Source organism: Geotrypetes seraphini, chromosome 3 (assembly GCF_902459505.1).
Source record: "Geotrypetes seraphini chromosome 3, aGeoSer1.1, whole genome shotgun sequence".
NCBI lineage: Eukaryota > Metazoa > Chordata > Amphibia > Gymnophiona > Dermophiidae > Geotrypetes > Geotrypetes seraphini.
The window spans coordinates 143,547,439-143,563,710 of record NC_047086.1 but is presented as its reverse complement, the minus strand read 5'-3'; the positions used below and the strand labels follow the sequence as shown (position 1 = coordinate 143,563,710).

The window sequence follows — 16,272 nt, the reverse complement described above, 5'->3', positions numbered from 1 at the left end:
ACAATAACTCAATAAATCTTAATTATAATTTTTAAAACCTTGCACTGGTGTCATTTTGCATGTTTTTTATTATTTTTCAAACCTTGAGCTTTCAAGAAGGCGTAAATGTCCCTTGCTCAAAATGCAAAGTGATGAACATTGGGAAGAATAACCCGAATCACAGTTACCAGATGCTAGGGTCCACCTTGGGGATTAGCGCCCAAGAAAAGGATCTGGGTGTCATCGTAAACAATACAATGAAATATTCCCCCATTGTGCAGCAGCGGCCACAAAAGCAAATAGGATGCTATGAATTATTAAAACAGGGATGGTTAACAAGACTAAGAATGTTATAATGCCCATGTATGGCTCCATGGTGCGACCTCATCTGGAGTATTGTGTTCAATTCTGGTCTCCTTATCTCAAGAAAGATATAGTGGCACTAGAAAAGGTTCAAAGAAGAGTGACCAAGGTGGTAAATGGGATGGAACTCCTCTCGTATGACAATAAAACAGTTAGGGCTCTTCTGCTTGGAAAAGAGACGGCTGAGGGGAGATATGATTGAAGTCTATAAAACCCTGAGTGGAGTAGAACAGGTACAAGTGGATCGATTTTTTCACTCTGTCAAAAATTACAAAGACTAGGGGACACTAGATGAAGTTATAGGGAAATACTTTTAAAACCAATTGGAGGGAAAACAATATGGTGGCGGCGTGATAGCTGCTTGAATGCGAGCTCCATTGTGCCTTACAGTTTCTTACCAGCATTTACCTTTTCGTTTCGGTGAATTTGATAATGCCTCATACTAAACGTAGGGGCTCTCTTCAGGTGGACCTCCCCACGCCCAGGCAAGCTTCAATGGATCGATTCTTGACCAGCTCACCAGCCATTGTTTAGGGGGGAAGGAACCCAGCGTTGTCTCCGACGGAAGGAGCCACCGGAGGATTGGGGTTGGAGATCTCATTGTCCCCTCCGGCAGCCCGTTTGCCATCTGACCCAGCGCAGGAGGATATTGAGAGCGTGAATGCTTAGGTCCTAATGGGTCTGACGCCCTCATGCAATGGGGGGCCTCATACCGTCCTGAACGCTGAGTGTGTAACACCACAAGAAGCGGGAGAGAACAGCGCTTCCCAGGTGACATTGGACGGCATTTGGCGAGTGCTCCAGAGGTTGGAAGTGGCCGTTACTAAATCCACTACTGATATGTCCGGGGTTGTAAGTAAAATAGACGATTTATCAACTTGTGTTCAAAATGTTCAAACTGAGACTAATTCCAAGTTCGACATTATTAATAAAGAGATAACATCTATTCAAAATATGTCTACAACATTTGTTAAAGACAGACTTTTCTTTCAGAAAAAAATTGAACAACTTGAGAATTATAATAGAAGACTTAATTTGAGAATATTGAATTTTCCTGTCAGCAATTACAGCTCCTATTGACATGTTTAAGAAATATTTGATTAAGAATTTAAAATTTTCTTCAGATTCAATTCCACCGATCAATAGGATTTATTATTTGCCTAATAAGCTACAAACTATACCTTCTGACAAACAAGTTGAAAGAGTACAATCGTTGGACTTAAATAACTTAACTGACATTTTAGAAACTACACAAGAAGAAATTGAATATCGTGGAACAATGATTATAACTCTAGTTTTTGAGCAAGATTTTAATGCTATATTAAGAATTTTCTTCCGTAACTCCCAAACCTTATTTCTTGGTCAAAAAATTTTGATTTTTCCTGATATTACTAAGACTACTCAGGACCGTAGGAAATTATTTTTAGCTATGAGGGAGGAAGTTAAAAGTTTGGGAGCTACATTTATGCTAGGTTATCCCTGTAAATGTTTAGTTAGATACTCTGGAATTAAATATGTTTTTCATTCCTGAGCACCTTCGTACATTTCTGGACACTAAGAAAATACCCTAGGGCAACCAAAAGAAATTTCGGGCCAAGTATAGATAGCGTTAAGCCATTTCTATAATTATGTATTATTGTTAAATATAAGACCTCCTTGTCTTTTTCTTTTTTGTTTTCACTTGAGAATCGAGGTCTAATTAAGAGTTTAAAGATATAAATAATTATAATACTTGTAATTTGATGATTATCTAGTTAATCTTTTTTTTCTTTTTATTTGTCATTATTGTTTGATGATAATCATATTTTCTGTATACTCTGCTTACTGTAACAAGAATATTCTTGTGGATTATTTTGAAAATGCATAAATAAATTTTTTTAAAAAACCAATTGGAGGAAGTTTTTTTTCACTCAGAGAATAGTTAAGGTAAGAGCGGATAGTATAGCTGGTTTTAAGAAAGGTTTGAACAAGTTCCTGGAGGAAAAGTCCATAGTCTGTTATTGAGAAAGACATGGGGGAAGCCACTGCTTGCCCTGTATTGGTAGCATAGAATATTGCTACACCTTGGGTTTTGGCCAGGTACTAGTGACCTGGATTGGCCACCGTGAAAATGGGCTACTGGGCTTGATGGACCATGGGTCTGACCTAGTAAGGCTATTCTTATGTTTTTATGTTAATTAAGGTCAGATTAAAGAAATATGAAGACATTTACACTAGCTTACCCCCTGATTAGTGAACGATGTTAAACTTTGCTAGCTACTGTCAAGCCACTACTGCTTCAAAAAGAGTCTGATTTAAAACAGAATTTTCACTGTTGCAGTATTTCTGATGTTAGATCAGTTTGAATAGAATTCTCTCACCTCTGCCCAGGGAAAGATCCATGTTCCATCCTCCAGTGAGACATCATTTTTCCTGTTACATCTTTCCAGTCCCTCTGCCAGGATGGAGTCCACCGGTTCTTTCTCACATTTTATTATGCTCCCACTCTCTCATTCTGGTTGTTACTCTCCCATACAAACTCTTACTCTCTCCCACACTCATACTCGTTAATGTCCAGGAAATCCCATGTTATATAGGATTTGGCTCCATAGCCATTAATGATATGTGGCTGACAACAGGCTTACATGGAAGTAATGGAGCTTGGCATTTTATGATTGGTACAGCTTAATGAGGATTAAGTCATTGGAATTGTACCTATGATGCCAAGGCCTGGTCAGCTTAAGCATATAAAACCTATTTTCTGATAGGCTCATCAGAGGGGAGTCTTAGCAAACCCTACTCTCTGATCATCTTCATGGGTGGGCTTAATTGTCCAAGATCATTGTGACTCTATTGACCTTGGACCTCTGTTCATCTGTCCCATAATCTCACTTAGAATAAACAGTCCAGTGCCACATTGCAATGTTTTTGGTATACCAGCTTAGATCAATAACACTGACAGTTTAAGTCTCTTAAAAAAATACAGCTCAGGCCTGGTCTGGACAGCTATGTAGCAATGCTCAATTTAACCTACAAAATCACCCCAAAACTAGCCATAATAACAGAAAAAATGTATATAGACACCTAATTATCCCTCCCCCATCTTGATGCAGCCACCTAAGCTGCTTGATGGTAAAACTGGTGCTGGAAAGAGCCTTTATGTTTCAGAACTGTATCCTAGGTGTGAGTATCTTGCTTTCAATGTTTTTCTTTTCCTTGAGTTTCCTAATCTTGGCTCACTTCCAAGTCTTTTCCACAATTTTTCAATCAAACCTCAGTTACATTTTGAGAATAATGATACATTCTATGTTTTAATTCTGTTTTGCAATCTTGTAGGTGGCCTGGCAAGGATCTGGAGGAAATGAAAAATATTTCTTTGAAAATGAAAATGTAAGTGCAATTGAGTCATAAAACAAGCTTTGAGGATGTTTATTACTTGATATTGTCAGTGTATGTGAGATATGTTGTGGTATAATTCTTACAATGATCTTCTGCTGCTTTAATTCTAGAGAACTACTAGTAGCATGCCTTGTTGACATTCATAAATACTTTAAATGTTCATGCCAAAAATCTGGTATAAGCTCAGATTAATACTCATATACCAAAATTGTAACAAACTAGTAATCAATCATAGGGCTCCTTTTACCCTCCCCTTTTGAAAGCAATTAGTCAGGATATTGAGAGGTGGAAAAATCTTAATATTTTGTGGCTAGTTAGAGTGCAAACAATTAAGATAGTAGTACTTCCAATGTTGCTCTACCTATTTTCAGCTCTACCAATTCCTCTCCCCAATTTTTTTCTCCATTTGGAGCGGAAGTTATTTGCATATATTTGGAAATATAAAACCCCAAGAGTATCTCGTGCGATGTACCAACCTAGGAAACTGGGAGGAATGGCAGTGCCACATTTTCAATATTATTGTCAAGCACCTCAATTGCGATATGGGATAGGGAGAAATCGTGGGTGAATATGGAGCAAAAGATAGTGGGTACATTCCCGTTATGGGCGATACCTTGGTTTCCACTATCTCAGCTTTCTGTTATAGCTAAAATGTCCAATCCTGTAATATGGTACACTCTAGATCTGTGGACCCAGGTGCATAGGCGATGCTATGGAGATAAGATCTACTTTTGGGGGGCAGCTATTATATATATATGCCCCGTGCGAGGTTGATGTGGCCTTCATATATGGAGAAGAAAAGGTCTTAAAGCATTGAGTCAACTATTGAATAATGAGAAAATTGTCCCTTTTCAAGAATTGGTAGATGAATATGGCCTTTTACCGAGAGACCTATTCTACTATAGACAAATTGAAAGTTATATTAAAAAAGGGTTTTCTAAAAAATTAGTTACTGTTGAACAGTCGAATTTAGAGATGGCCATGATGAAAGAAAGTGGAAGGGGCAATATCACCAGGTTATATAATGCAGTGATTCCCAACCCTGTCCTAGAAGAACACCAGGCCAATCGGGTTTTCAGGCTAGCCCTAATGAATATACATGAGAGATATTTGCATATAATGGAAGTGATAGGCATGCAAATCTGCTCCATGCATATTCATTAGGGCTAGCCTGAAAACCCAATTGGCCTGGTGGTCCCCCAGGACAGGGTTGGGAACCACTGATATAATGCACAATTTGAGCATCCTCACCCACCTTTGAAATATAGGCAGCGTTGGGAAAAGATCATTGGTAAATGTTGGGAAAAGATCATTGTAAATGCCATACTCTATGGCACTATAGCTAGTAATATGAAAGAAAATGGTTATAAGATGTTCTTTTGTTGGTATTATACTCCAGAGCGATTGTGGGCTATGTATGAAAAAGTATCGGATAAATGGTGTGGGACGCTATCAAACGCTTTGCTGAAGTCCAAGTACATGACGTACAGGGACTCCCCCTATATCCAGCTTTCTTGTTACCCAGTCAAAGAAGCTGATCAGATTTGATTGGCAGGACCTTTTATGTATACCGCCTGCTCAAGAAGAGACGGTAGCAGCTAGCGCGCAGGGCATTTTAGTGCGCGATATTCAACGTGTTAAGGCCCTAATGCACCTTTGTAAAAGGAGCCCTTAATTTAAATACATTTGGAGATATTTTTCTCGTTTATATTCAACTCAATTTGATCTCCTGTCTCCTGGTGCTAATTTTAGTACACAGCTTCCCTTCTTGTTCTTTGACTAAGTCAAAAAACTTTAAATACTGTTTTATCCCACAGTAATTCCTTATGTCTCTTCTCTGTGTCTTCATTCTCAAAATCAAATGTATAAAGCTGCTTCCCCTACATGGGTTGCTAGATTAGATTCTACTAGATACAAGGCCTTTTATTTTTGACACTATCTCTTTGGAACTTGCTTCTGATTTATTTAAGGGCAAAAATTAATTTGAACAAATTTAAAAAAGACAGAACCTTCATGTTCCAAGCAAACAGACAGCAATCATGGCTGAGAAACCACATAAATAAAGCCAGACAGACCTATGACAAATTCCGAAAATCAATTAAAAGCTCTCTATTCGACAAATTCCTTGCCTAATTAGATGACCTCTCTCAGATATTCTTTCCCCTTATAACCCCAATGTATTATGTAACTTTTTTCTCTCATGTATCCCTTCCCTATGCTTCCCTAATTATTATGTAACTTCCTTCTTCTTACACTGTGTAATTCGCTGATTGTCCAGCCTTCTTTCTATGTGAACCGCCTAGAAGTCAATTTGACTATGGCGGTATAGAAAAATAAAGTTATTATTATTATTATTATTATTAAATGTTGGAGAGGATGTGTAGAAGTGGGTACATTTGAACATATATGGTGGTATTGTATAAAAGCACAGACCTATTGGGACAAAGTGATTTCCTTTATAAAGGAAGTATTAGGCATTTTGATCCCTAAGACTGTGGGGTGCTGCTTATTGAATATAGGACCAGAGGATCTCCCTTTCAAGCAGCAGAAATGGATACAGGGTGAGAGTATATACTGGATCCTGCCTGAACTCATGGAACATTTTCCAGATTGGCTATTTTTGGAATGGAAAATTATGGCCCCAATGCGTCTGTCTCATGTATTGGACATTAAGCTACCTAGTTATGCTAAAGAAAATAATATCATTTTGGATACTTGGAAGACCTTGAGATCTATTAATAAGTTAACTGAAATTCCTATAGAACAGTCTTTGTGTCAATCCTTATGGCTGAACTCCAAGATACAAATAGGCGGTCTAAAATTGCCTGGAAGAATTGGATGCAAGCAGGCATAAGAACATTAGAGTATGTCATATTAAATGGAAAATTGCTTGACTTTTCACGGTTGCATCAATCTTTTGGTATTTCAAAATTTCAATTTTTATAAATGGTTGCAGCTGAAGCAGGCCATTCAGAAGGGGTTCCCTGATTGACGAAACTTGAAAAATTACTATAGCTTGCAGTTCCTCTGCTTTCAGACAGATATGCTAGGGCATCAGGCCGCCAGGTGGTATAAGTTAATATCTGAACTTGTAAATAAGAAACCCAAAAACACTCTTTAGAGACATTTGGAGCATTGAGATTAAGCAGTATATTTCTGCATCTCGATGGCCACATATTTGGTCTTGGGGATTGGGGTGTACAGCGTCAGCATCTATGAGACAAACTTTTTTTTTGTTTTTTTTAGTTACATCGTTCTTTTTGGACCCCTGTTAGATTGAATAAGTTGGATAATTCTAGGTCTAACAGATGCTGGCATTGTCATCTAGACATAGGAACATTAGATCACTTACTGTTTTATTGTCCTATGGTTCTGAGTTTTTGGAATTCGATTTGGGGACATATTAATAATATTTTAGAGTCTGCAATCCCTTTGACTTATGAGGTAGTGATTTGTAGAACTGTATTACATGTAAAGGATCCATTAGATAAATATAAAAGGAGACTCTTTTTAATTATGACAGGTACAGCTGTGCAGTTGATTACGCGCAACTGGAAAAATTGGGACCATCTTAATTTTACCTTTTGGTGGGCAATTTTATGTTTATTGTATAAATATGAAAAAACGAATGCTGATTTGTCAGGGAACACAAAAATCTTTAAATTATGTTGAATCGATTTTTATTATCAAATAACACAGAACAGACCAATATGTCAGAACCACAGTAACAGAAGAAAACATCAGAAACAAAATAGGAGATCCAACAATCCCACCCACACCACCCCCCCCTCCCCAAACCCCCTAGTCTGAAGCGAGAAAAATTGTAGTGCAGTAGGCTTGGACTCAGATAGCCCACTGCCCAAGACAATGAGTAACACCAACACTGAAAGAAAGAAGAAAGAGAGTAAAGAAGGAGAAGAAAGAAAGAGAAAGAGAAGTATACCTGGCGCCCCTCAAAGATGGAAAACAAGCCCAGGTCTCAGAAAAAGTCACAAGGAATTTAGAATGTCACTTCTAGCCCGTGGTGATAATGAAAAAAGGTAAGAATCCCAGATCCGAAGAAAGAGTCGCCTTCGTCGTAAGCTGTAAGACGCATCTTGACACTCCAGCAGCAGCAGAGCATGCAAACGATTCCTCCAGTCCCAAAAGGATGGAGAAGGTTCCCCAATCCAAACAGATAGAATTACCTTCTTCCCCAAGACACCCACCCGTCTCATAAACTGCCGCTGACCCGAATCAGACAAGCGGAAGGCCTCATACTTATCCAGCAAGAGACCAGCGGCAGAGAAAGGTAATGCATTGCCTAAGACGCTCTCCACATAAGTTACAACCTGCCGCCAAAAACGTTTGATTTTCACACAAGACCAGAAGGCATGGATAAACAAATGGGGTTGCTGGAGACACTTAGGGCATAAAGGAGAGTCCGTGTAACCCGAATAATATAACTGACTTTTCGTAAAATAGCCCCGATGAAGAACCCTAAACTGACACTCCCGTAGATCTGCATTAACGGAGACTCCCGGGATTCTTGCAATCAAGGAAGGGAGATCTAAAGCGTCCCGTGCTATCCCCAGTTCCTGGCACCAACGGGCGTGTAGGACAGCGCGGTCAGCCGGACCCAATAATCGATGGAAGTCCTTATAAAGACCAGAAACTGTAAACCCATCTTCCAAGTAGGGATCCAGCAGCGCCGCAAATCTGTCCTCAATAGGAAAAGCCAAAGCGGTTCGGGGGAGGGATCGAACATAATGATGAAGTTGCCGAAACGCAAGAAAGTCACCCACAGAAAAAACACCCGACCGGACCAGAGCATCCCAGGACAGTAAAGAACCATCTGCCTGGAGAACATGGGTAAGCAATGTGAAGTCCCGGGATGCCAATTTACGAAAACTAGCAGTCTCCATGCCGGGGCTGAATTGCAGATTCCCCTGAATAGGTAAGTATCTAGTAATCGAGGGAGTACCATTCCAGGAGTCCAACACATAAGACCATATAACGCGTAGCGAGTGCAACAACAAACTCCCCCGAAGAGCCGCCGGCAAGGCAGAACGGGGCGTGTGCACCAAAGACAGAATATGCCAAGGTGCAAAAAATTCCTTCTCATATAATTTTGGAGTAAAATCCTGACGATCCGAAAGCCACTCCCCCAAAAAACGCATCAAACAGGCAGCATTATATAACCGAAAATGTGGTAACCCCAGTCCCCCTCCTCCCCACGCGCCGAACAGATAACGCAGCGCCACCCGTGGTCGCCGTCCCCCCCAACAGAATCGAGAAAGCATAGAATGTAACTTAGTAATATCCCGTTTCAAGAGCCATAAAGGGAGCAACTGCAAAGTATAAAGCCATTTTGGAAAAAGGACCATATTAAACAAATTGATCCTACCCAACAAGGACAGAGGAAGAGGAGACCAACGAGCAAAACACTCAGCCGAAGAACTGAACAAAGAATCAATGTTAACACGATATAACTCGGAAGTACGAGGTATCAGCAGAATCCCTAAATAACGAAACGAAGAAGAAGCCCATTGAAGAGGAAAGGGTCCAGGCCAAGAGTCCCGCAAAACCGAGGATGTGGCCAACGCCAGAGATTTATCAAGGTTAAGCTTAAAACCCGAATAGTCTCCATATTCTTGAAAAGTGGCCATCAGATTGGAAAGAGATATTGCGGGTTCCGAGATATGGACCAGGAGATCGTCCGCAAATGCCGAGATTTTAAATTCGGAAGAACCAATTCGAATACCCGAAATAGCTCCATTAAGCTGAATATCACGGATCAAAGGGTCTAACGACAGAGCAAAGAGCAATGGGGAAAGGGGGCAGCCCTGACGCGTGCCACGACATATGGGGAATGAAGGAGAACAAAGTCCATTGGCCCAAACAAAAGCTGTGGGAGAGTGATAAAGCACCCGAATCGCATCCTGAAAAAAGCCCGTAACGCCATACCGAGTTAAAACCTCAAATAAAAAATTCCAAGAGACCCGATCGAAGGCCTTTTCAGCATCGAAGCTGATCAATAGAGAAGATAGTTGGGTTCTCTCCACGAATTCCAAAGACGCCAATATAGATCTAATGTTTTTCACACTAGTACGCCCCTGCACAAATCCCACCTGAGGGGAAGCAATCAACTCAGGAAGAACACAAGCCAATCGATTAGCCAAAACATTGGCGAACAGTTTGGCCTCCACATTCAGCAGCGAAATGGGGCGATAAGAAGAAGAGAGGGCTGCATCCTTATGGGGTTTCAATAGCACAACTATTTGAGCCGAAGTGAGAGATTCTGGAAGGGCACCCCACTGAATGGCTGCTGTGAAGGTATCAGCTAAGACTGGAGCTACCGTAGGAAGTAGGAGTTTATAGAATTCCATCCGGAAACCATCTGGTCCGGGGGCCTTTAACAAGGACCCCTTCTGTATGACACCTGCCACCTCCTCAGCCGTTATAGGGGCATTAAGTTTAGCTACCGCCCTATCAGACAGGCATGGAAGGGAAAGGCCATCCAAATATGCCGTGCCTTCCATTAAATCAGATTGTTGTGAATAAAGCTTCCTATAATAGTCAAAAAACACTGCATTAATCTCGGCATCCGTCCTGACCAAACCCCCCCCTGCCGATCGAAGTTGCAAGATATGAGTACGTCCCGCCGAACGACGGACCACCTTTGCCAGAAGCGCCCCTCGTTGATTCCCATGGCGAAAAAATTGATATCTATAATAAGCGAGCGACTTGACTGTTCTAGCATGCAACAATTCCTGAAGCTTACACTGGGAGGCTAAGAGCTGGGAACACAAAGAGGAAGCGTGAGATAGACTATAAAGCCGACGGAGGTTACCAATCCTACGTTCCAACTGTAAAAGCTCCCTATCCCGAGCACGACGTTGATGGCTGGAATAGGCCATAATCTCACCGCGGAGGACCGCTTTCGCAGCCTCCCAGAAAAGCGTAGAATCAGCCCGATGGTCAATATTATGGAGTTGATAGTCAGACCATTTTTGAAGCAGGAATTCCTGAAATTTCGGGTCCTGATACAAACGGAGCGGAAATCGCCAACGGAAGGAACCCGGTGGAGAGACATCCAAATGCAAGATTAACAAAAGCATGGCATGATCGGAAACTTCAAAGGAACCAATCGTGACCGATTAAATCTGAGAAAACAAAGCGCTAGAGGTCAGCCAGTAATCAATCCGGGATAAGGACGCATGAGCTCTAGATATATGAGTGTAGTCACGCTCTCCTGGGTGAAGCGTCCGCCAAACATCAATAACGTCCAAGGATGAACAAAGTAAAGAAATACCTTTAGTAGGATGCAGCCGATCCTGGGGAGCAGGAATTGATTTATCCAGCAAGGGGTCATGAACACAATTAAAATCCCCCCCACGAGCAAGGGCACATCCGACTGTTGGCCAAGAAGGCGAATAAGTGAGGAGAAAAATCGAGAGTCATAGTTGTTAGGAGCATAAACATTACAAAGAATCAGGGGCTGACGATTAAATAGTACCTTGGCGATGATATACCTACCTCCAGGATCCGTCCACTGCTGTTGAATAACAAAAGGGCAACCCCTTCCGAATCAAAATCAAAACTCCGGCCTTACGGTTGTTCGCAGGTGCCCCCAAATGTTGACCAACCCACCAGGTCTGAAGTTTAGCATGCTCCGCCGCTGACAGATGCGTCTCCTGCAGGAAGACCAAATCAGCTCTCTGACGGTTCAGGGCTCTCAAAATCTTATGTCGTTTAATAGGCGAAGTGACACCATTTATATTCCAGGAAATACATCTAAGAGGCTTCATAAGAAAAAGGATATAGACAAAAATCAGGCAAAAATCCATAAAGAAAACCGAGAGGAAGGCCGTCCCAGCCAGCGACCAGCTCCCAGAACCTCAATCTAGACCCGAGCATCCACCAAAGGATAAAAGGCCAACCACAGGGCACCAGGAATACGGAAGGAGAAGTAGAAAAGAAGAAGAAAGAAAAAGAGGAAAGAATAGAGAGAGAACAGAAGAAAACCCCAGCATATCCACCCCCCTACCCCTCCCCCCGCCGCCTCTTCCCCATCCCTCATGCGACCCACTAGTGGTCCAAGGGTCCTGTGGATCAGCTCCCAACTCCCCCTCCCAGCAAACCATACCTACAAGAACCACCCCCAGCCACTCATAGCAATCCCACCGATAAACACCCAAAATGAAAGCACCCTTGAATCCCACCCAACCCATACATAAACAAGTCCTACGACACGTATGATGTCCAATAGCAGGTTGAGCAGTAAAATGGACAACCACAAGTCATAACAATGTAATGCTCTAGAACACTATATAGTGGCTTAAAGAGCCTCCATATGTGCCACCAAAACCACCCACCCAACATGCAAACATTCCCACCCTTATCCTATTCATACACACCACTCCCTCAACCAGTCAACAACTGCAAGAAGGAAGTACCCCCCCCTCCAATAAAGAGCATAGCATCCCCTTCAACACAAACAGGCTCTCCCCCCCCAACCATCCATACAGTCCCCGAAAGAAGGAAAAGAAATGTCCCACAGAAGTCCATAGCAATCCATCGCCCCAGGCTCCATAGCAAGGCCTTCAAGCCAGCAAAAAGAAGGCACTGCAACAATCAGGCCCCCGCATGAGCAGGCCACCAGGCACGAAGGCCCCCAGGAGATATCAAGCTGAGGCAGTACATAGGGCTCTGTGCTTCAAACTATTTCCAACCTAAAACAAAATAACGAACTCCAAAGCAGTCAAGGAGCCGGGTCTGGTGCCTGCATGGAATGTAGGAATCGAAGAGCTTCAGCCGCCACAGTAAAGAAGCGGGTCTGACCAGCATGTCTGATCCGCAAGCGGGCAGGATACAGCAGAGCAAAAGGAACTTTCATCCGAAACAGCTGGGAGCAAATGGGGGTGAATTCCTTCCATCTGGCTTGCAAAGCAGGAGAATAATCTTGGAAACACAGCACTCTGGAGTTGTCATACATCAGGGGGCCCGAAGTACGAATAGCTCGCAGAATCTCTTGTTTATGGGCTGAGTTCAATAACTTAAGTATGACAGTGCGAGCTCTCGAGCCAGGCTCACCCAGCGGGCCCAAGCGATTCGCGCGTTCAATTCTCAGGGGACCATGCGCTGTTGATAGTGTTAAAGAACGCTGCAGCCAAGTTTCCAGAAAGGAATGGAGCTCACCATCCTTCACAGATTCAGGCAGGCCAATCAATCGCAGGTTCCCCCGGCGAGACCGGTTCTCAAGGTCCTCGAGTTTAGCTTCCATGGCGACAAGCTGAGCCCTCATTTGCTGGTGGTCCCCTTCACGTTGCTGCACTCGATCTTCCAGAGTGGTGAGACGCTGCTGGTAGGAGGAAAACTCTCCCTGCAACGTTTCCAGACGAGTGTCCACAGAGTCCAATTTATCCACGATAGGCTGTAGTTTCGAGGTCAGGGATCCCTCCAGCAACAGCTTCACCTCTGCCACAATGTTGGACACCCACGCGGTCAGCGCCGGGAGCGGCGGGGGAGACTCGCGGTCAGCCATCTTGGAGTCACCCACACGGCCGCGATCCCTCTCCCGGCGGGGCAGCCTACTTGTCATAAAGCCCCGAAATCGTCAAGACACCGCTGAAAAGCAGCAGCGATGTAATCGCCGAAATGCAGTGGCGAAATCGCGGCTCTCCGGGGTCAAAAAAAAAGCTGATGGTGGGAACGGGATCGGGAGCTTACCCCACCGACTTCTGCTCAGCAGCTCGACATCACGTGACCCCCAAAAATCTTTAAATTAATTTGGGACCCATTGATGTCTTTTGTAGAATTATTATAGTTTAATTTGTTTGTTGTAATAATTGCACATCCGGGGGGGGGGGGAGATATATGTTTAAATGATCTTCTTATTTGTGATTTTTTATGGGGGGTTGGGAAGGGAGGGGGATATTTTTGTTAAGCGTTGATGATCTGTTTCTGAATGTTTATAAGTGCTTAATTCTCAGATTTAAGACAAGTATGTTATATTGCACTTTTGTAAGAACTGAAAATTTAATAAAGAATAAAAAAAAAAAAAAAGACTGTGGGGTGCTGCTTATTGAATATAGGACCAGAGGATCTCCTTTTCAAGCAGTGGAAATGGATACATTTGATAATGACAGGTTGACTTGTCATGGCATCTGCTTGGAAACAACCAACACTCCCGGCATTCCGAGTATTGCTGACTAAAGTTCAATTTATATAACAAATGTTAGGAGATCACGTGATGCCGTAAGCAAGGGCAGTCACACTCTGCCTGAGCTCCTGGGCCCCGAGTCACCTATTTGCATTCTTACCGAAGCTTGGGCACTTTTGAGGAACACGGAGGCTTTTTTGCTGCAGGGTCAGTGCATGGACAAATATTTAACATCATTGGTGCTCCCCATGGCCGCGAAAACTACCAAAGAAGACTACAAGCGTCTGAAGCCGGCCGAGGACAAAATGGCGCCGGGACCAAGTTCGGAGGTGAGCTAGCTGTCCCCTTAAACGCTCCGGGACATAACCCAGGCGGTTGTTTCGGTGATGCAGCCTAGTCTGGACAAGCTGTTCACGCAATTGCAGCAGTTAGATGATACCATTTGGGACACCTCTAGATGCACCACAGAGCTTGAAACACGTGTCTCTCATATAGAGGACACGCAGGGGGAACATTTCTCAGCTCCTCAGGCCTTACGGGATCTCACTCGAGTGCAAGCAGAAAGGCTGAACGACCTGGAAAATAGATCCCGTAGGTCGAATTTACGGTTTCTGGGGATCCCGGAGATGGTGGTGGGCCCCTCCCTTGTGCAGACACTGGAGAAGTGGCTGCGGGAGCAGTTTCCTTTGCGTGCAGATTTGGGCCCTATTTGTTTGGAATGGGCACACCGCCTGGGAAAGGAGCTAACCCGGGAAACGCGCCCACAGATGATCATAGCCAAGTTACTCAATTATAATCACAAGGTTGAGATTCTGCGCCACTATAAACAACTTCGGAATGGATTAAAGTTTGAAGACTCTGTGGTCCATATTTTCCAAGACTACTCTGTGGCCTTATTGGAGAGAAGGAAAAAATTTTACCCACTCTGTTCTACATTGGCAGAGAAAAAGCTGCGGTTTCTGTTCCTTTATCCGGCCCTTCTGTGCCTTCATCACCAGGGCCAATGGCACACATTTGAATCTTCTGAAGGTGCAGTGCTGTATATTAATACTCATTTGATTCCACCACAGGACCCTTCTTGCTAGTGGTTGAGTCCAGACTAGCAGTGATCCAATCATTTCTCTGGTGACAGTTCTTTAGAACACCCTATTATTGGGTCTGCTGTACTGTTGGACTTCATGTTAATCTGTGTTTCTCAGGTTATGTATTTTTTTGTACAGCTGTGTTGTCCCAATGTTCTGAATTTCCAATGTGGGGATTTTGCGGGACTATTTGCACTGTTGGTTATTTTGATGGTTGACTTGGGGTTCGGGGAGGCAGCTTTCTGTGATCTTACACACCTACTGGCCTACTTTGGTAGGCTCTGCAGATTTGTCTGCTTTGGAGGGGGAGAATAGAAAATGGTGAGGGGGAGGGGGGAAGGAGTGGGGGAGGGTGGGAGGGGATAATTGGGGAGGGGGGGACTTGGGTGGGAGATATTTTCCTTTCCATGGGATCTCTGGGAGCTTGTATGTGTTCTGTTGGACATTCTGTTATGTGACTTGGTGCTGCTCTGCTTTATATGTCCCTCCACCCCAGGTTAGGCTGGGAGCCCAGGTGGGATTTTGGCTGATACAATGGGTGAGCCTCACGTTTAGAATTTATGACTTTTCATGGCTCTAGCCACTACTTTACGTATTGTTTCCTGGAATGTTTTGGGTATTACTTCCCCTATTAAAAGAACAAAAATTTTGAATCAGTTGAAACGTCATAAAGCTGATATTGCGTGTCTCCAAGAGACCTTACTGACAGACTGAGAACATTCCAAATTAAAGCGATACTGGGTGGGTGAAGTTTTTGCAGCTTCTTCTCTACAGAAACGAGCAGATGTAGCTATTTTATTTAACAAATCTTTACCACAGACAACCCGCTTGATAGCGCGGGATCCACAGGGTTGTTTTATATTGCTTCATGTTACAGTGGGTACCTATTCTTTTTATCTTATGAGTATTTATGCCCCGAATGTTTATGATCACTCCTTTTTTGAACGTTTTGACGGCTGTTTTGGGGGCATATTCAGGGGACCCATTGTTTCTGGCCGGTGACTATAATCAGGTTTCTGATCCCAGTTGCGATCTCTCTACTCCAGCACCTATTCCATCGGGGACAGGGACTCGTGGAATTCCGTATCTTTGTTCTGCCTTGGACCTGGTGGACCCCTGGCATTTGCTGCATGCTACAGAACGCGATTATACCCACAGATCTAGAGCGCACGGTATGCTCTCTAGGATTGATTATATTCTTACTACTAGACACTTGTCTTTGAATGTAGACTCGGCAATTATCGGACCTGCGGTCATTTCTGATCACGCTTTGATTTGGTTGGATGTCAATATTGGTTTTGGTATCCGGGGACCAACTTGTTGGCG

General features: G+C 43.2%; 1 protein-coding gene across 2 annotated transcripts in view; it reads left to right on the top strand.

Annotated features, from left to right (window-relative positions):
* Window positions 1–16,272, top strand: part of IFT172 (intraflagellar transport 172) — a 413,076-nt gene that overhangs the window by 85,895 nt on the left and 310,909 nt on the right. For both annotated transcript variants that reach the window (XM_033936511.1, XM_033936510.1), the window contains one exon: window positions 3,658–3,711. In XM_033936511.1, the coding sequence (XP_033792402.1) occupies window positions 3,658–3,711 (54 nt within the window). The remainder of the gene's footprint in view (window positions 1–3,657; window positions 3,712–16,272) is intronic.